Source organism: Schistocerca americana, chromosome X (assembly GCF_021461395.2).
Source record: "Schistocerca americana isolate TAMUIC-IGC-003095 chromosome X, iqSchAmer2.1, whole genome shotgun sequence".
In the NCBI taxonomy this organism is placed as follows: domain Eukaryota; kingdom Metazoa; phylum Arthropoda; class Insecta; order Orthoptera; family Acrididae; genus Schistocerca; species Schistocerca americana.
Genome location: NC_060130.1, coordinates 88,256,687 through 88,279,219, shown reverse-complemented (window position 1 = coordinate 88,279,219; position 22,533 = coordinate 88,256,687). Strand labels below are relative to the sequence as shown.

The window sequence follows — 22,533 nt, the reverse complement described above, 5'->3', positions numbered from 1 at the left end:
TTGTCCCTTGTATGTTGCAAGAAGGCTGCACTGTCCTAACACAGGGATATTCTGACCTGAATAACTATTTAACGTAACATTTGCAGCACGCAACGGAGGTGTGCCCAGTTGTTTGTACGTATCTTTATTGATCAATGAAACTGCAGCTCCGGTATCGAGCTGGAATGGGATCACGTTGCCATGAATGTCCAAGTCTACAAAAAATTTTTTGTCCTGCTGACGACAAGAGCGACTGTCTCGTGCAACGTGAACAGACACTGGTACAGAAGCACTTGCGACTTGACGGGATTTCCATCAACGTCGACGCACACTATTTTTGGGACGAACACAGTCACTGTTAGAGAGAGAGGCACTGGGCGGAGTGGAATGAACTGCATAAATGTCCATGGGCGAAGGTTCACGAGCCTGTGTATTCTTGATTCGATTCCGGCGCGAAGCAAAGGGCCTGGAATGGTTGTGAGTGTCCGATCGGAGCTTTTTCTGGCAAACACTCTGAACATGTCCTTTTTTATTACAGAAAAAGCAAATAGCTTGGCGTGACGGGCAATTCTCACGCGAATGTCTAGTAGCACACCGCGGACATGATTTTAGCACTGCATTTGCCTGCTTACGCGGCACACGTGGCTGTGCGGACGGGCACGAGGGCTGTTTACCATTCCGTGCAGCTCGCCTGGTGGGCCGGTTAATGTGACACACGGCTGGCAAAGCTTCAAACGATTCCTGAGCAAAGTCAAGTGTGTCTTGCCTATCCAATATGTCTATCACTTGTTGAAGGGAGGGATTGACTAGTTTCAAAATCTGTTCCCTTATACGAACATCAGAAACGTTCTGTGCAATTGCAGCACGTACCATAGTATCTGATTAAGGGAGGCCACATTCACACTCAAAAGCACAATCCCTAGTAAGGCCTTGCAAAGTGGCAACCCACTCCCTATTAGTTTGACCGGCCATACGTTTTGTACGAAAGAATGTATACCTTTTTGCAACGACATTGACTGATTCCTTGAAATATGCATCTAATGCAGACAAAATTTCTTCGTAGGACAGAGTTGCTACGTCGCGTCGGAGAAACAATTTCACTATCACACGGTACGTCTGGATGCCGACACATGATAATAAGTGAGGCTGCCGCTCATTACCTTGAATTCTGTAGGCGGCGAGATGGAATCCAAATTGGCGTGACCACTCCGTCCAGCTTTCAAGTGCCGCATCAAACGGACGAAAAGGTGGTGCAACTGCATGTTGTGGCTGCGGTAGCGGTGGAGCGGCGGCTGCCACATCGGTTTGCATTGCTCGTTGACCCTGGACGAGCTGTCCAAGGGCATCCAATAACGCCTGCGTCTGCTGATTCTGCAAGCGATAAAATTCGGACAGTACATCTGGAGATTGTGGCGAAGCCATGACACAAATAAATCAATACAAACTCGATTTGGCTCGTCGCCAATTTGTAGTGTTGACTCAAGAGCCAACACCGTGTCGCTACAGGAGGCCGAAATGCACGCGTCTAAATACACGCAGACCGGCGTGAGGTCTGGAACAGGACAATATCTTGAGAATTGCAATAAAGTACGAAAATCTTGTAATACTTAACTTTAATCCATAATTGTAGAACATCGCTCTTGATGATACATGCTTCACATAATAAATATCAATTGAATACGGCGCCTTGCTAGGTCGTAGCAATTTACGTAGCTGAAGGCTATGCTAACTATCGTCTCGGCAAATGAGAGCGTAATTGTCAGTAATCCATCTCTGGCAAAGTCGGCTGTACAACTGGGGCGAGTGCTAGTACGTCTCTCTAGACCTTCCGTGTGGTGGCGATCGGTCTGCTATCACTGACAGTGGCGACACGCGGGTCCGACGTATATCAATGGACCGCGGCCGATTTAAAGGCTACCACCTAGCAAGTGTGGTGTCTGGCGGTGACACCACAAAAGCTATTGCAACATCCTGAACAAGATGAGGACACAACCCAGCAACGTATAAAAATGACATTATCAGAAAGAGTGTCTGAAAGATAAAGTTGTGAAATCCTAAAGCTAGCAAGAGAGCTGAATAAATGGAAAAACCAGGACGAATAATGTCATTACCACTCCACTACAGCATAGCACATCAGGTCATTCTGTATAAATACAGTTTCTGTCCTGGTGAGGTTCAAGTAAGTTTGCAGCCATCCTGTCGAGAAGAAAGGCCTATGTCAGTCGACCTTTGCACGTCTAATTGCCGCCTTTGATCTTCTAGGATCCAGGAAGTCCTGCATGGAGGGACTCAGTCACTGTTAGCTGCAAAGACAACTGCTGGGTCAAGACTGATGGAAGCTGTGGCCATCATCATCCAGCAGGCCTTCTGAAGATATAACCAGCAGTGCCTAGGAGCAAATCATCATCCATCATCGTGTGAGCATGCCACTGCTGCCAGTCACCTCTGTTCCTGTGCAGACTTCAATGGTGCCAGTCCTCTCTCTTGACTCGAGGCCATGGCACTTCTCTGCACAACTTCAAGCACTTATAACGGAACTGATATTTGCCTTCCCTGTTTGCAGTCTACAGTGGGGTCGTGGGTGCTCTGACCATAATTTCCCGGAATCTATGTGCCACTTGGTGTGGACACAGCTGAGTGTTAATGTAGACAAGGCGACCAGCCTCTTGATGTCACTCCTTCTGAGCCAACACTCCGCCAACCGTGTGCCAGGTGCTGACCAATGCATTCCGAGGTGGTATGCTACCACCAGCATTACCTGCTCTAGCTACATGAACATCGAAGCGTCAGCTATTCTATTTCGTATACAATAAATGTTTAATATTGTAATATTGTTTTATTGATGCCTTCGGGCATCAGACGGGCATCTACCCTCGGAGTCAGCATAGATGTGTCTCTTGGATGGTCAGTTGTCAGCCTCATCCTGATTTCGACTTGACCTCTATAGCTCATCCACTATAGCATCCTGCCCTGAGATGCTACAGGACATTGACTGTGAAACATTTCATTTCACATATGTTGGAATAAAGTATCTTTTGTTTTGTCAATATCTGGGAATTTTATCTAGAGTTGTGAACTCACACAAGGACACAACAGATACTGCAAAGTATTTCATACCTAATCAGTTTAATCCAACAGCAAAAATAGTTTTGCTCTTTGAAACCAGCCATTTGTTCAGAGCTATGTGTAATAACTGAGTAAATCATAGTAATGACAGACGCATTTTTATATTTCCTTGTTTTCCAGAATTATATAAAGTCTTAACAGCTCTGCTCCCGAACAGGCCATGAATGCTCAATGGTACCAACCGGCCGCTGTGTCACCCTCAGACAATAGGCATCACTGGATGTGGATATGGAGGGGCATGTGGTCAGCACACTGCTCTCCTGGCCGTATGTCAGTTTCGAAGACCAGAGCCCCTCCTTCTCAATCAAGTAGATCTTCAGTTTGCCTCACAATGGCTAAGTGCAGCCCTCTTGCCAACAGCGCTCGGCATACCGAATGATCACCCATCCGAGTGCTAACCCAGCCCGACAACGCTTAACTTCGGGGATCTGACGGGAGCCGGTGTTACCACTGCGGCAAGGCCTTTAGCTCTTAACGGTTAGTTTAGAATATTTCAAAACTCTTCATCATTATGTAAGACAGCATTACATACTTCAGATATTCATAGACAAAGTTTAGTGATGAGTTTTCTGCATGTGGGATAGCCAGTGACAGTAACTTATATTTACTGAGAGGCATATCATGAGGGTCACTCCAAAACAAATACACACTATTTTTTTTAAATCTTTATTTTATTCTACATATTTGAAAGTTTTACAGTGTGTAGATACAGCCTTTAGGAACAATATTTTCATTTCTCCACATAATTTCCATCCCTCTCAACTGCCTTACGCTATATTGGAACCAGCGCCTGTATACCATCATGGTAAAATTCTGGACCAACTTGTTGGAGCCACTGTTTGGCAGCGTGCACAAGGGAGTTATCATCTTCAAACCCCGTTCCACGAAGCGAGTCTTTCAGTTTCCCAAAGAGCTGATAGTCACATGGATCCAGGTCAGGACTATAAGGCGGGTGTTTCAGTGTTGTCCATCCGAGATTTGTGATCACTTCCATGGTTTTTTGACTGACATGTGACCGTGCATTGTTGTACAACAGCAAAACTTCCTGCTTTTGCCGATGTGCTTGAACATGACTCAGTTGAGCTTGAAGTTTCTCCAGTGTCGTCACATATGCATCAGAATTTATGGTGGTTCCATTTGACATGATGTACATAAGAAAGAGTCCTTCGGAATCGAAAAACACCATAGCCATAACTTTTCCAGCAGAAGGTGTGGTTTGGAGTTTTTTTTTCCTTGGGTGAATTTGCATGATGCCACTCCATTCATTGCCTCTTCATCTCTGGTGAAAAATGATGGAGCCATGTTTACTCACCCATCACAATTATTCCAAGAAATTCATCTCCACCACTATAGTACTGTTCCAAAAGTTCGCTGCATACCGTTTTTCTTGTTTCTTTGTGAGCCAGTCAACATCCTGGGATCCCAACTGGCACAAAACTTTTTTAATGCCAACACATCAGTGTTCTGCAAACACTTCCTTCCCTTATCCCAACATAGCATGATAATTCATTCACTGTGATGTCTATCAGCAGTCACCAATTCGTTAACTCTCTGCACATTGTCTGGAGCGTGTGCAGTACAAGGCCTGCCACTGCGAGGACAATCCTCGATATTACCGTGCCCTCTTTCATCACGTAACCTGCTTGCCCACAGACTAACTGTACTGCGATCGACCGCAGCATCTCCATACACCTTTTTCAACCTCTTGTGGATGTTTCCCACTGTCTCGTTTTCACAGCACGTTGCTTCTGACGAACGTCAAGTGTAGCAGCCATCTTGAAGACATGCTGTGACGGCGCCACTCACGGGAACACGTTGAACTAAGTTTGAAAACAAGCGGGAAGGATGTATCTACACACTGTAAAACTTTCACACATACAGAATGAAATCTGTGTTTTTGCAAAAATAGTGTGCACTCCTTTTGGAGTGACCCTCGTAGAATAACCATCTCATTTAATATTTCAAATACTCGTTGAAAGGTACAAATTGTTTCAAACACTTCAGTCCTAAGCAATACAAATCATAGTCAAGTGTTTAAACCGTTTCTGGAAAGGAGAGTTGACTGTGCTCACTTTTTAGGGACATGTGATTCTCGTAATTATTTTTACAAATAAATTTACAAACAATTATTATAAAGTACAGAACAACTGCCTTGTACTCAAATTTTCGAAACATTTACATATTTCTGTGTAAGGCGTGTCTTTGACCTACCAGCTCGCCCTCCTGAATGTTTATTTATCTGTATCATGGGATACAAACTGCATTTTTGACATTTCAAAAAAGTTCGAAAATTAAATAAATAATCACATCGAGGGCTAGTTGTTTTTAAAGTAATATTGCTGAAAAGTGTTTATCGTTTTTACCTGTTGTTCTCAGTTTCCGGATCCCACTCCAGCTACTGCCGGGTCTGGGTGCTGACGAGTCCTCTCCATTTCGCTCGGTCCTCTCAACACTTTTCTTCCTTCATTTGCTGCCAGGTCACACCTCTCCTTTCCACAGATATTCTCACTCCCATTTTCCATCGTGTTCTTGGGCGCCCTCTAGGTCTTTTCCCATCCAACTTTAGTTCTTCCATAATTTTGGGGAGTGTCTGCCCATGCATCCTCTTAACACGCCCATACCATCTTAATCTCTGTTTTTCAATTTCTTCTCTCATACTTTCTTATTAAGGTCCTTTCTAATCTCTACATTCCTTACTCTGTCCATTCTTGTTTTTCTCTTAACTGCTCTGAGAAATTTCATTTCCCCTGCTTGCAGTCTGCTCCAGTCCCTTTCTGTCATTGTCTATGTTTCTCCACCATAGGCGACAATAGGGAAGTAATAATTCTTATACATAAGGAGTTTTGCTTTTTCTGAAACTTCCTTATTCGAAATCAGGTGTTTTATTGTCTGGTAGGAATTGCCTCCCTTCTGTAACCTCCTATTAATTTCGTTAGTTATTCTTCCATCGCTAGATATTTCACTCCCTAAATAAGTGAAGCTTTCTACCACTTTGAGGTGTTCTCCATTCAAGATAATATTTCCGTTGATCCCTTTCTCCTTCCAAATACCATTACTTCACTCTTATCTTTATTTATTTTTAATCCATACCTTTTCATTATTTCCTTCCACGCATCAAGTTGTAACTGTACGTCTACCTCTTTATCACCCGTATTACCGTATCATCTCCAAAACTCATCTTTCTGTCTTTTTCTTTTACTATATCTTTAACTGCCCTATTCATTCCCTCCATCACAACATTAAAAAGTGCAGGAGATAGAATACTTCCCTGCTTAAGTCCTTGTCTTATTTCGAAGTATTCAGAGTTCCCCAGTGGTGTTCTAATTCTACAATTGTGTCCTCTGTACATTGTCTTTATGACATTAATGTATCCATCTTCTATATCGATCTTCTTCATTTCTTCCCAGAGTCTTTCCCTGTTAACTGAGTCATATGCCTTTTCTATGTCTATAAAAACCATTATCACCATTTTGTTATACTCCCAACTTTTTTCCATCAGTTGATGGATAGAAAATGTCAGGTCGATCGTGCTTCTTCCTTTCCTAGACCCACGCTGTTCTTCACTCAGCTCCTTTTCTATCTTTTCACTTATTCGATTTAGTAAATTCCTTTGAAAAATCTTCGCTTTCTCTATATCGTAATGTAATCTGTGTGAAACCCCTTATACGTCGGATTATACTTTCGTTTCAAACTAGCTTACTGGAAATCACACCAAGAACTGTTAGCGCCATCACGCCCTTACCTGTGCGTAGTACTCAGGCTGTGACGTCACTGGAGGAAGTCACAGGCCTCCTCTCACGTAGGCCTTGATAGAGTACTTGCCAATGAAAGGCAAAGGTACCAGGTTCGAGTCCCGGTCTAGTACATAGTTTCGACGCGCCCATAGGTTTAGAAAGTAAAAGCAGTCTCCACACAAGCTGTCTGCGGGAAAAGCCACTCTGTGTGATAGAATGATAGTTACCCTCCACCACACACTTAACAGTGATTTGCACAGTACAGATATAGATATAAACTGATCTGGAATTATTGAAGTGCGTAGTTGTCATACAGATATTGGGCCTGTAAGTATTTATCTTTGTTGGTAAAGTCAAGAATTCATAGTCAATAATTAGCGAAATTCATTCGAAGATGTGGAGAGAATGTTTTTAAAGCATGAGTGGATATAACATAGAGTAAATCATTTAATTAATTTGTTAATTGATGATCGCCATTAAGCAATAGTGCAGTACATCAAGCTAACGAAGAAAACAGAAAACAATACAATATTTAAAATGAAAAACAAACGAAGCATCCTCACCGATACAGTAAATGTTACATTGAAAGTCTGTATTAGAAGTAACAGAGAAAGTGCAATGATAACTTTTTTTCCCGTTTTCAGACTTTAGACCGTTTTTAGAGTGCGACCATTTTCAAAACCATCCTTTTACCGCATACCCGCTCATAAGAAAATAGTTACAACTGTACAGACACAGTATAATAAAATTTGTTTTTAAGTTATATTTTCCGCACTGTTCAATTAGTGCTAGTGTTTGGCGGAATTAAAGGTGGACCTGTAAAAGCAATTGATAGCTATTTTGCCTTTAGACAGATAACTTACAGGCTACAACAAGTTTTGCGAATAATCAAGACATTATCGTTCTAGGATGTGGACGATGTACCGTTGCCTGCACAGACGTCCGACTTCGGTACTGTCAAAGAAGTGCTTCACATCTTAGAGCACAAAATACAGAGCGCTGTGCAGATTTTGTGCCAAAGGGAAGAAGCAAGAAAAGAGGCCATGGAGGAAGGTGTAAGTATCCTTAGCACACATCTCCGTCTCCTAGAAAATGAAGTGCCTTAGAAAGAGGAACCTGACGATGTAGTAATGTAGTCAGGTTGAATTTTGTAGTAAAAGTTGCGTCTGTATGTTTATTTTAGTCATAATCAAAGCAATAATTTTGTGGAACTAAGAGGCAAGAAAAATATTTACTATTGCTTCCTTGTGCTTTATCTGTTCCGCATATTTTCCATTCCACAGTATTAGCAAGAATACTGGTAATAATTTTACTAATTTAATTTAGTTATTAATACACGTCATTCATTTATTTTACTCATATCGCTGTTTTAGGAATGATCCTACATAAATGCAATAGTCTCACAGCGCCTACATCATACAACACTTCCTTGATTTAGATTACGTTTCCTACTTTAGCGGGTGCTCTTTCCATTGCACAGTACGATGAACAATGGACTATATAGACTTATATGTAAGAGCAAAATATTATCCTTGCGAAGTAATTAACAAAACGTTTCTTCCTAGGTATTAATTTTTCATCGGTGTAAGAGGTTAACGTGGAACGTTCAAATATTAATTGTTAACCACTAACGCAGAAAGTGTGTTATAGCTGATATCCAAATTTGTCAGTCAAGTTAATAACTGAAGCAGTCGGTGGAAGATAGTGCTAACCCTTAAGTATGTAAGGACTGGTCTTATCACATTACTGTATCTCTAGTGTTTTCAGACGCACCATGTTCGTAACAATTTTTTCCATATTACCGGTAGAAAGAGGTGCCTCCTATTTAACATGTTTTGTCTTATTGTATTAATGTTCTCGTCTTTGAGTGTAATCAAACATGTAGTATATAACAACTCTCTTGTGGGTTAGCACTTTCTCCCATCGCACCCTTGAACTGAAGAATAACGTATGCAGAAGACGGTAAGACTGTACTTACACCTGCAGACAGTTATACAGATTTTCGACATGAAAAGAGAGCAGGAAGAGGGGGGAGAGAGAGAGAAAGAGAGAGAGAGAGAGAGAGAGAGAGAGACAGAGAGAGACAGAAGGAGAGAGAGGTGGAGGGAGTAAATAAAAGTTAAGAGGTGTCCTGTTTGGTGTGGTTGTTCATTAGCAAGTCGTCATCTCTTCGTAGAGATAAGAACTCACACAAGGATCAGCTTATCTGATCAAAAGTGTCCGGACTGTGTACGAGAGGTGGACCTGTCAGTATATAGAGTACTGTGTGGTGATTAGAGAAACAAAAACAGTAACAGCAGAATGTTTCGGCCAGGAGAGCACACAGGCTAGTCATTCGATGTAACCAATCCAAAAGTGATATTTAAGCCTGCTAAATCTGTTGGTGTTTGACTGTGAAGTGGGAACGCGAAGGAACAACCACAGCTAAACTAATACAGACCTCATGCATGACCATCGAGGGTGTCTGTAGAAAATCTCATGAAACCAGCGGAAGGAATCAGTCGTGAGTTCCAAAGTACTACCAGAAATCCAGATAGCACAATGACTGTGCTTAGCGAGTTAAAAAGAATGGAGTACAATGCTCGAGTAACTCCTCATAGGCCACACATTTCTGTGATCAGTGCTAAGTGATGATTGAAGTGGCGTAAACAGCGACGTGCTGGATGGAGGAGGACTGGAAACTTGTGTTTTGGTGTGATTAATCGTGCTAAATGCTGTGGCAGTTCAACAGAAGGATTTGGGTTTGACGAATGTCCGGGGCACGTCACTTACCATCATGTGTATTGCCAACTATTAAGTATGGAGTAGGTGCTGTCACGGTACAGGTGTGTTTTTTATGATTAAGGTGCAGTCCTCAGTAGCATCTGAAGCTACCATATAGCACCATTTGTATTTAAACGACCTTGGAAATCTCGGTTGGTCGATTTGGGGGAGGGGACCAAACAGTGAGGTCATCGGTGCCGTCGGATTGGGGAATGATAGGGTAGGAAGTCGGCCAGTCCCTTACAAAGGAATCATTCCTGCATTTGCTGGAAGCGATTTAGGGAAAGCACAAAAAAATGTAAATCAGGATGGGCGGACGCTGGTTTGAACCGTCGTCATCTCGAATGCGAGTCCAGTGTGCTAGCCACTGCGCCACCTCGCTCGGTACCTTGAAAATGTCAAATGCTACTGTGGGTTGTCCACATGCAGTAGCAGGGGCAATGGCCTTTAACACATGATGTCATCTAGATGGCACTGGTGGGAAATTAAAAAATGTAAGGTGGCAGATTGAGTGAAATTAAAAAATGGAAGATGGCGAGATATTAAAAATTAATAATTTCCCAAAAATAATTATTAAAAATCCAAAAACTCCAAGATGGCGCAACCATCTCAGTTGTTGTCTGTAACTTCCCTCGCCCTTTCCTCTCTAGCGAATATCAGTGTAGTATTAAAACAAACTGTCAGTTTCATTCATCATAATCGATGAAGCCTACAACTGTCATTTATGATTTAAATAATTTAATTAATAATTAAATGATTTTAAATGTGCAAAATTTAAATGACTCAATTTTTGTGAATATTAAAGTATAATCACCACTTGGATGCACTCCATAGTATCCAAACGATTTATTCAAACATTGTGTAGAGGTTGTATCTCGCAGGATTTCTACATATATAATACATCAGCAAAACACACACACACACACACACAAACACACACACACACACACACATTGTTTATACCATGAACTTTCAGGTTAAGCAGTACTTGTGACAGTGCAAATTTCGATATGAGTACCTTACATAATTTAAGGCAGAATGGAGCCTCAAATAAATTATTTTTCACATCCAAATTGTACTATGGTGCTTGTCAAGTGTCACATTATTCTCTTGACAAAAATACGTTAGCAACACAAAAATGGCATTCTTTATGTCAATTATTATAACGTTATTTGTATATATGTAAGTGGAAACTGTTAAGTCAGTACCTCAATGCTACATTCCATCGAAAATAGCTACAAATAATATTCTAAACAGACAGCTAACATTTCAAGTTTGTCATAAAAGAGCAACATATTAAAACTAACCTGACCAAGCATATATTACATGTCAGCTAGTATACCACACTAAAGAGTCAAACAAGCAAACAAATAGGCAGTCTGAATTGCTCAAAGAACGTAGTTATGTAGGTATGCTATTGGTATAAAGCACAGTGCACCCTCGAATTAATTATTTACACATCTAAATTGTTCTCTAAGTGTTACACTGGTATACAGATAAACAGTCTACAACACAGTCTGAATGCTGTGTTATAGAATGTACTAGTGTCCCTAATGTTATTCAGTAATGTTTCAGCACCAATTTATAAGGTGTAGAAAATAATGTACGAGAGGCATTCAGTAAGTAACTCAGCTTTTATTCTCCGCCAATTTCGGTTCAAAAAATACCGAAATTGTTGCGGGACATCGTGGAATATACGCGCTTCAGTCCCTATAATTTTATGAAGTTCCAGTGGCGCCACTGTACATAGCCTTTAAAATGGCGTCTCTGCAGGATGTGCATTCCAAGCAGACAGCTGTCATTGAGTTTCTTTCGGCAAAAAACCAGAGCATCGCCGGTATTCATAGGCGCTGGCTAAATGTCTACAGAGACATAGCAGTTAACAAAAGCACAGTGAGTCGTTGGGCTAGGTGTCTGTCACTGTCGCAACAATGTCGCGCAAACCTGTCCGACCTCCCGCATATTGGAACGTGCAGACAGTCTCATTCAAAGTGATCGACGCATCACAATCAAACACTGCGCTGATCAACTGGACGTCTCTGTTGGTAGTGCTGACACACTCATCCACAGGTTGGGGCACTCAAAGACTTGTTCGTGTTGGTTTCCTTGCCGCCTAACAGAAGACCATAAAGAGCAACGAAGGACCAGCTTTGCGGAATTGCTTGCTCGTTATGAGGCTGATCGTGACAATGTTTTGTCGAACATCGTCGCGGCAATGAAACATGGTATCGTCGCCAGCAGAGTGGTGCCCTGTGGGCGTAATAGGTCCTCCCAGTAAACTGGCGAACGGAGATTATATCGCAAAATAGGTTTTTGTAGCCAAAAGAGCGTAGAATAACATGGCGTTTTGAAATACTTGGGGGGAGGGAACCAAACAGCGAGGCCACCGGTCCCATTGGATTAGAGAAGAATGTTGCAGGAAGTCGGCCATGCCCTTTCAAAGGAACCATCCTGGCATTTGCCTGAAACGATTTAGGGAAATTACGGAAAACCTAAATCAGGGTGGCCGGACGCGGGTTTGAACCGTCGTCCTCCCGAATGCACTGCGCCACCTCGTTCAGTAAGGTTGCGAAATTTACCTTTGGTTCGCCACCTATCCCTGCTATAATTTTGTTTTATGAGTCTTCTTCATTTCTGTCACCATCTTCAACATCGTATTCATACTCATCACTTTTCTCCTCCAGCTCCTGCTTTCATGTTCCATATACCTATCCTACCCTTCTCATAAATACAGTGCATTCTTTGGCTTCATATTCTCTGTCTTGGTCAGTATTCTTTAGGAATAGCTGTTCCCAATCTCTGTTGCAGTTTAGAAATCGGTTTCAGTACATTCAGACACATTCAGTGTGCCTTTTTGCAACAACACCAGTTTCCTTCAGATATTTCTCCAAGATTTCAGCGCCTGACTTTTGAAACTAATATTTTGTGCAATGAGATTGAGAGGGATATTGAGAACTGCAATGTTCAGTCAACATCTGAACCAGTTTCAAACCAATATCTGTGTTCATACCTCTGCTCACATCTAGGAATAATATTTTCGCCCACTGGAACACTCTTGAAACTGTTGGGAACTCAGGATTTCACATAAGATTCCTGCCACATTCTGACTCACCTGGTACCAAATACTGCTGTATGCAATATTTCCACATCTGCCTCATCATTGTCGTCATCATCATCATCTGACTTGCTGGTATCACTGAATCTCATCTTACAGTTCTGTTTAACCATTGAACCATCCAACTGTTCACCATTTAAGCGTTTATGATTTAACATTACCATTTAGCTTTTAACCATTTAACAAGTTGCTATTTACAGTTTTTACCATTTAACTGTTTACCATACATTGCTTTGAAAAGGTTGTGTGCCTCACACACACTTCAACCTTTCCATGTTAAAGAAATTACTCCTTTAAGGACAATTAATGAATTATGTACATAAAAAAATGAAAATGGAAGCGGTTGAAGTAGAAAAACGAAAACTTAAGTATATGCCGAAAACAGTTGCCATAACATAAGAAAACTGTCACATCTAAGCCACGCTCAAATCCAAATCTGAAAGCAGGGTCATTAATGAAGCTTAACACTTAGTACTGAAAGCACATATATTGGTGACACCAACATATATCCAGAACAGAGCTGAACTCCTGGACAAAGAATACAGTTATTTATACAAACGTCGAATATTCCAGAATGCTGTTATTTACACAAACATATTCCAGAATATACAAATATTACAAATACGTGATATTTCTAGAACCTTCAAGAAATGATAAGTAGCCTACTAAATAAAAAATAGTTGCCAGCAGTTCGGTTTGGCAACCCACATCACATCAGCAAGCGAAGCGAACAAATATACAAGACTGCATGCACCATAGCTTGTGTTAGTGTAAACTGTTACTGGAAAAAGATGAAGCCATTGCAAGCAAGGCAGACATATCACTTTAAGGACAGTGCATGTGAAAATCTGGATACGAGTGGGGAATGCAAGATATAATCATTTATTGTAAAAAGCAATGGAAAGTGGACACATCATGGAGTACATGTCTACATCAATGCATCCAAGGACGTTACTGTATTAAAGAATATATGAAAACTCCATTACAATTTGGCCATTTGCAGAGTTTAAAACCAACACAATAATTGCATTTAATGGTGATTCATTTGCAAAAGTTGTAAACTTCAATTTATCTATTGAAATTCTGCAAGAATATGGAGGAAAAGACTTGACAGCATACACCCAAGAAGTCGTGAAATGCTTTACCAGTAGTGTAATAGAGGAAACGAAAAGCAAAATTAGAATTCACAAACCCTGTCAGCTAGAAGGTTAAAGAAATGATCAGCGCTAATCATTAAGGGGCTACAAAGATAGTTTATTGACATACATTACTATACAGCAACAGACCTTCTTTCTTTTTGTCAACTTACTTGTTGGAAAAAGAATTAGATGATTCAGATGTTGATTTAAATGTTCATTCAAAAATTAAGCTGGATGTTATTAAAATTACTCCAAACAAACATAATGAATGAGTAGTTTTCTGTGAGTAAATGCACATCCAAAAATTAATAAAGATTTGGTAGAAGAATATTTGTTTTGGTATTATCAACCCTGCACAAATTCCCAGTAAAAGAATCTCCTATTAACGATACGCTACATGTGTTTTTCGATGGGGAAAGTAAGTACCGGGCTGACCTTGAAAAGTAGTAGAAACTAGGTAGGAGAAACGGTAGTAACGCTCGGTAATATTCCATACATAGTTACGGAAAATAAAAAGAAACATTCAGTGATAATCAAGTTACGAAGACTTTTGCAGCTGGTATTAGCGTTATTGTTGATATTTGTTTCTGGGTGTATGGCCTAAGACCGTGGTATTATGCCTACAAAACAAATATCAACACTAACTCAGTGGTAAGAACATTATGTTTTACCTATAGAAATGAAGTGCTTAGATAAATGATGCTGAACTTACTCCACTGTGCCACATCCTTGCCAGCTGAACCAAGACTAGGTAAGATGATTAATAAAACAACTGCTCCTGCCTGGAGGTTTCTGTCATCAGCAAAAAAAAATTACTTTATGATCGTATAGCAACGCAAAATTCATTCCAAGACATGTCAGTGAATGGTAAACTGCTTTTACGAGCATTGCTTATCTTAAAAATTGTTGTTGAGAAGTACAGTTTAGGCTGTAAGTCAGCTCAGCAGTAGTGCTCAGGTGTGTGTTTTGCCACCAAGTACTGATAAGTTTACTGTGTGGAATAGATATCGATCTATGGTCGTGAACTAACCTACAGTTTATTTCAGTAGTGTCAATAAGTGAGCTGTGTGTATATTAATTAGTTATACAGGCAATTAAAATGTGGAAATATTTCATCTGAAGGTCCATTGTGCATGTAAAGTGTGTTTTGTCCTCCAAATTTTGCATGTAATATGATTCTAGTTTGGTGCACAGTTGAAATATTCAAGACCTGTAATTGCACTTGTGTGGAACGTGCATATGTTTTGATAAATAATTTTACTTTCGAGTTATCGACTCTATCTTCCTGCACCATCGTCTTTGGTGATGTTTCATCTCTGTCACCATATTTTCTTGTGTTGTGTGCAGGCAGACTTTCTGCCTGAGTGCTGCAAAAATATGCAGTTTGAGCTATACACCACAGTGAAATCGTCAGAACACCTTCCTTCCGTTCTAAAATGGTGTTCGTGTGAGAGTGATATTTTCACATTATGGAATTTGCTTAGATATTGGCTGTTATTTAGTAGTTGCATATCATCACAACTCCTACTGGTAATTTGCAACTATAATCGACTATTTCTTTGCTTTTTGCTTAACGTCTTCTATGATCAGTTTAAATACAAATAAAAAACAATATTAGGCTATTAACAATATCGATTAAATTTTCTAGTGATAGATTTTCATCTTCCTCTTAAATTGGCGGTGAAACTTATCTGTACAACTTGTAAAAACATTAGGTGATAACACTACTATAACACAGCATTCAGACTGAAATGTTATGATCCTTTCATGCTATACCATTGTAACACTTACAGAGCAATGTAGATGTGGAAATAATTAATTAGTGAATGCATCGTGCCTTACTGCAAGTGTAGGTCTATATAATCAGATTCTTTCAGTAATTCAGACTGTCTATTTGTTTGTATGTTTGCCTCTTTAGTATAGAATGTTAAATAACATGTAATGTATGCCTGGTAAGGTTAGGTTTACTATGTTACTCTTTTAAGGCAAACATGAAAAGTTAACTGTCTGCTTAGCACGTTCTTTGGACATATTTAGGCATGAAAATAGCATTGTGGTTCTTACTTTAGACTTTACAGTACTATTTTCCGTATATATTTGACAGATGTGTGCATATGTGTGTGTTGCTGATGTATTATACATACGGAAATACTGCGAGATATAAACTTCACTTTAAGCCCTCTCAGGGCGTATAATATGATTTCATCTAATTTCCACTAAAATACTAAGCTGTGATTTACTTAAATTTTTCATATGTATAATTATTTACTTACTAATTAAATTGTTATAATTATTTAAATTATTCAATTATCAAGCACATTATTTTAAATCGTAAATAATGCACTTACAGGTTTCTGCAATTATTGTGGATGAAACTGAGTGTTTCGTTTTAATACTTGCTTGTATCCAGAGGAGAGGAGATGGGAACAGGGGAGAAGGACGGATTAATAAAACCATGACTAAGCTAGATCCATTATCTTGGATTTTTTGAAATCTTAAATTCCATTTTGGAAATTATTTTTTTCATTTCATGCAATTTTGAAAATTTTATTTTCCCACAACCTGCCTTTTTCCATTTTTAAATTGTCCACCAGCGCCATCTTGTTGATGTCCTACTTTCAAAGTCATTTTCCCTACCGCTGCATGCAGACAATTCACACTAACTCTTGCACTTCTCTTGATCGTTTAAGTACAATGAGTGTTTCATGGTAGCGTTGCGTACTATCATCTCCTTATTGCACTTACGAAAACGCTAAATGTGGAAGGATATAAAGACATTTTACAGCATTGTGTAGTGTGTAAAGTTGAGAAACAGTTTAGAGATGATGATTGTATCAGCATGACAATGCACCCTCATATAGAGCAGCACCTGTGAAGCAATGGTTTGTCAGCAATAATGTTCGTGGAAAGGACTGGACTACCTAGAATCGCGATCTAACTGGATGGAACACCTTTCAGATGAGTTAAAACACAGATTTCTCTCTTGACCCCAGCCTCCAACAGAACCACCTTCTCTGGTTTTGGCAATTGAGGAATGCTATTCCTCCACAGACATTGAGACATCTTATTGTAAGTGTCCCCAGAAGATTTAAAGTCGCCGTAAAGGCAAAGGGTGGTCATAACCTATATCAATATCCACTAATAGGTGTCTGCATACTTTTCATCAGATAGTGTACCTTGTGTTTCTGGGAGGAGAAAACATTTCTATTAAATATAGACATCAGCTATTTAGAATCTTTCAAAACATTGATTTCCAGTTTCTGACATTATTTTTGTGTATTCAATACTTGAATAACATGAGTTGCATGAACCTTCCTCATTAGGCAATGACAATTTGGGAACAAAATTTCTTACACTTAAGGACATTCCATATACATCCCTTGTGAATGCTGAACTCAGATTTAAGAAAAATAAATGAAACGTCAACAGTGAAATAACAAAGCTGATTAAGAATGACTGCATAACAACAGCAATAACTGAAGGCAAAAATGGAAACAACAACTAGTTTTGCAAGTAACTGAAGCACACAGTCTACAAGCTAGGAGTAGAATTGGTGGTGAAGTAACTGAATCATTGATCGTGATGGCTAGAAAACAGATTGGGTGTTTATGTGATGTCAGTTTCTAGTCATTAAGAGCCAACAGAAATGGGTGCATACTGTCACAAGACACTTACTTAAGTCATGCCATTCATTCGTCAATTTCGCGCAGAAGATCGTACAGTTGGACATTTTGCGTCAGATTTCGTTATCTTCGTCACTTGTTTTTTAACCAACTCCAAACTGTATCAGTAAGATGTTCATATCTAAAATATTCTGGCGACACAAATGCATATGACTTTAACGCTGAAAGCATTGTAAATGCTTAAACTCAAAAACTGAAGTCGATGAGTGCATATGAGGGTTCTTCACCATCCAGCTTCATATCATTTCAGCTATGAAATTTCAAATTTTTCTGTTCATTCTTACTTTTCTTGAGGGTCTAAGTCCAACTTTATTTCGGAATTGTCTGAAGTTGTCATTCACTACATTGAACTCTATAAATAGGAGTAACATTACTCATTAAATAACTTCCTTCCTGCAATCAACAGAACTTCATCTAGCTTCAGTTTCTATAATATTCGGAGTAATGGGAGTCATAAAATACTGTGTCAAAAACATATGTGGTATCAAGAAAACATCACAAAATTTTCTAAGGTAATATCCATGAGTTATATATTTTATATTTCCTCCATTAATAACAAAACAAATCAGATAAAACTAACTGTATTGTCTATTATCAGTATCTGAGGAAGTTTTTCACAAGTTTTCTAATGCATTACAGACTTTCCAAAAGGAGTGATCACACATTATTGTTTATGGCCTATCTTAAAGCACTTTCAGCACCATTGAGCTATATAAACCTAATGAAAAATGTTTATTTAGTATTCACAGGCATATAGTAGTGGCAGACTAATTGCTGAAGAAAGCTGGAAGTTTCAACAGAACCAACAAAAATCCAACCAAGAGTCTCGGACCTCTATTTTGCCAACCTCAGAGACTGACGAAGAGGATGATGTGCCAACAAGGAGTTATCTGAAACGCCAGGCCCAAATAATTGTGGATGCAAAATCTCGTCGAAAGCAGTTCAATTTCAATCGTGGAAGAAAGTAAATTTCTCCAACTTAAGCCAACACACAACACATGTACAAAATTTTGCCGTGCATAAAACATTTAAATATTTTGCTTAAATTTGAGGTGAATCAAATATATTAATACAGAGGAATATCTATTTTGTCACAGACTGATATAGTTAAGAGAGTTTGTGGCCAAGTGGTAAAACAAAAGAAATTATGAAGAAGTGTAATTAGCCATAAATCAGCAGTTTGTATTAGATTTTCATTTTTTACATTTACTGTACTGTGGAAAGCTTTCAAATGAGTCCAAAAGATGACAACTCAATACAAAATAACGAAAAGAGTGAAAAGCCCTGTCATTGTCAATCGAATATATTTATTTGTACTTTCGAATAACTGTTCAAACAATGTTAATGTATACATTTGAAATACACTGCCAGATACGAATTGTAAAAAAATAAAATTAATAAAGGAAATTATATTGATTTATTTAACAGAACTGTGCAAAATAAAATATATTTCTAGGTGACCAAATGAAATAAATGATTTAGTTTTATAAGTAATGGCTACATTATCTCACTACCTTGGGTCATAGATGACCTGCGAATCACAAGTTAGTTTCAAACAACCAAAAAAAATTGATACACTATAATTTGCTGCAGGCAGATAACAGATTAATTGTAACAGAGGATTAAACTTAAACAACCCAATGGTAAGGATTAACAGCAAAATTTTAAGTTCACTCCTGTTAACACTAATATAATAAGAATTATGCAACATAATTTTCAAACACACCTGTATGACATTATTTGCAGATCAGGTTGACAAGCAGTCAGTCCTAGTTGTACACACAAGAATATAAAGTGTATTTTGTAATTCAAATAGGAAAATCATGCATCATACAGTCACCATAAATTAAAATAAACCATCCTCTGTAATGTATTCAATGTATTCAGGAAGTATTTTAAATAATATTCTCCTAAGAAATTAACCTGTGTTTCTCAACAAATGGGGTCAGAATCAGAAAGTTAGCAAAATAAAGAGAAAATCTCACTTAACATCAAGGAATAAGGATAATAATAAGATAACACACATTACAAAGAATCTCATAAAAATCTATATAGTTATCAGACTATGAAAATAAAAGCATTCCCAATGAATAATATTATCCTTTATTAACAAGATAACAAACATTTGTAACAATAGTACAACATGAGAGAGGCAATTTTTTGATTGCGTAAATGAGGAACATTTTTAAGAGTAAATAAGGAACTGATCAAGGATGGCCTTATTTTAAAGACTTCTTTCTGTCATTAGCAGGTACCTTGTGTTTGAAAAGTTTCCTAGGGTACAGTGAATGGCTTCTAATAAAACTTCCAAAACAAGTTTAATAAAATTCATCTGCATCCCCACTCAAAAAATGATTTTTAAATGTTTTCAGCTTTGTTCTAAATGTTATAGTAGTCACACTGAAATCAAAATTAACATATGAAAATTTTCTCTATCTGAACTTTGTGATACATGAAGTTACTTAAGAAATGCCTCTCTTTCCAGTGGTATTTTTTCAGGCAAACTTAAAATATATTGTTGTCAGGCCACATGTGAAAAAAGGAGCTAACTATTGGTAAAGAATTACTGGTTCATTTCATTATTGTCATACTTTTTAAATATTGTCATAAGTATTTGCATAATAGAGTTTCAAATATTTAATTCAGAAAAAGTTCTTGGTGGTAGATAGTTATTATTTCAAAGAGTTTTGTCCACTGAACAGATTATGTTTATCTTGACATACTATACTTGTGACTCAGTATATAATAAATTATTAGCATTTGGAACATTTTGTGATTTAGTTAAGATTTTTATTGTGTATTGTATGATATCCTCATGTTTTAATCATCAGTGTTCTAATTGGTTGGATGTGGCCTGCGACGAATTCTCCCTTGTGCTCTTCATTCTAGAGTAGCACTTGTACCCTATGTCCTCAATTATCTGTTGGATGTATTCCAATCTCTCTCTTCCCCAACAGTTTTATTACCCTCTACAGCTCCATCTAGTACCATGGAAGTTATTAACTGATGTCATAACACATGTCCTATCATCCTGTCCCTTCTTCTTGTCAGTGTTTTTTTACATGTTATTTTCTTCGTCAGTTCTGCTGAGAACCTTATCAATCCTCATATTATTAGTCCGCCTGATTTTGAACACCCCTCTGTAGCACCATATCTGAAATGCTTTGATTCTCTTCTTTTCCAGTTTTCCCACTATTGATATTCCCTGTAGTGCTGTACACCAAATGTACGTTCTGAGAAATGTCTTCCTCAAATTAAGGCCCATGTTTGATACTAACAGATTTTTTTTATCTGGGAATTCCCTCCTTGCTCGTGCTAGTCTTCTTTTTACATCCTCCTTGCATGATCAATCGTGCGTTATTTTGTTTCCAAGATACCAGAACTTCTTAACTTCATCTACTTCGTGGTCACCAATTTCGATGTTGAGTTTATTGCTAATCGCGTTACTGCTGCTCCTTAAATTTTCGTATATCTCCAGTTTCCTCTCAGTTCACAGAATGTGGTCGTTAGGCTGCTCATTTCATTCAGCAGATGTTGTAACTCTTCATCTCTTTCACTGAGGGTGTCATCAGCGAATCTTGTCAGTGATATTCTTTCAAAAAATGGTTCAAGTGGCTCTGAACACTATGGGACTTAACTTCTGAGGTCATCAGTCCCCTAGAACTTAGAACTACTTAAACCTAACTAACCTAAGGACATCACACATAACGATGCCTGAGGCAAGATTCGAACCTGCGACCGTAGCGGTCGCGCGGTTCCAGACTGCAGCGCCTAGAACCGCTCGGCCATCCAGACCGGCGATATTCTTTCACCCTGAAATTTAATCCCACTCTTAAATCTTCCTTTTAAATCTCTCATGGCGTCTTCGATGTATAGATTTAACAGTAGGGCGAAAGACTGCATCCATGTCTTACATTCTTTTTAATCCGAGCAAGTTATTCTTCGTTTTCCATTCATATTAGTGCTGCTTCATCCTTGTACATATTGTGTATTACGTGACTTTTCCTATAGCTTACTCCTATTTGTCCCAGAATTTCGAACATCTTGCACCATTTTACATTGACTATCGCTATTTCTAGATCGACAAATCCTATGAGTGTGCCCTGATTTTTCAGAAGTCTTGTTTCTATTATCAGTCGTAACATCATAAATGCCACTTTTGTGCTTTCACGTTTCCAAAAGGAAACCGGACGTCGCCTAACAGATCCTCAGTTTCTTTTCCATTTTTCTGGGTATCATTCTTGTTAGGAACATGGATGCATGAGCTATTAAGTTGACAGTATGAGGGTTCTTGCACTTAACTATCTTCCACTCTTCGTGACTGTGTGGCCGATGGTATGTCTGCACTAACTTGAATGGTCGTTTGGTTGCCACTTCACACAATGATTTTAGAAATTACGAAGGAATGTCATCTATCCGATCGCCGTATTTTATCGCAAGTCTTCCAGACCTCTGTTAAACTTTGACCAATACTGGATTCCCCATGTTTTACCTATCGACTCCCATCATGTCAGCAGACAAGTCCTCTGTCCTCATTGCACTCTTTCCGCATATATGCCCTCTCCCGCGCATTCAACAGTGAAATTTCAACTGCCCTATTATGTTCATGCTCTTCCTTTAGTTTCTCCAGAGCTAGCTTTGACTTTCTATACGCTGACTCAGTCCTTCTAACGACCATTACTTTTTAGATTTCTTCACATTTTTCCTGTAACCATTTCGCCTTCATTCCTTTGCTTCCATGCACTCCATATTTATTTCGTTCCTAAATGTCTTCAAAATGTCTCTGAGCACTATGGGACTTAACTTCTGAGGTCATGAGTCCCCTAGAACTTAGAAATACTGAAACCTAACTAACCTAAAGACATCACTCACATCCATGCCCGAGGCAGGATTGAAACCTGCGACCGTAACGGTCGCGCGGTTCCAGACTGTAGCGCCTAGAACCGCTCGGCCACTCTGGTCGGCCCTAAGTGACTTATATTGCTGTATTCCTG

At 39.0% G+C, this 22,533-nt stretch overlaps 1 protein-coding gene across 1 annotated transcript in view; it reads left to right on the top strand.

Moving 5' to 3' along the window:
- The window catches only part of LOC124555822 (outer dynein arm-docking complex subunit 3), a 314,791-nt gene extending 307,301 nt beyond the window's left edge, over window positions 1-7,490 (top strand). Inside the window, exons 10-11 of the mRNA XM_047129889.1 lie at window positions 2,242-2,318; window positions 7,484-7,490. Coding sequence (XP_046985845.1) covers window positions 2,242-2,318; window positions 7,484-7,490 — 84 coding nt within the window. The remainder of the gene's footprint in view (window positions 1-2,241; window positions 2,319-7,483) is intronic.
- The last annotated feature ends 15,043 nt before the right edge of the window (window positions 7,491-22,533 follow it).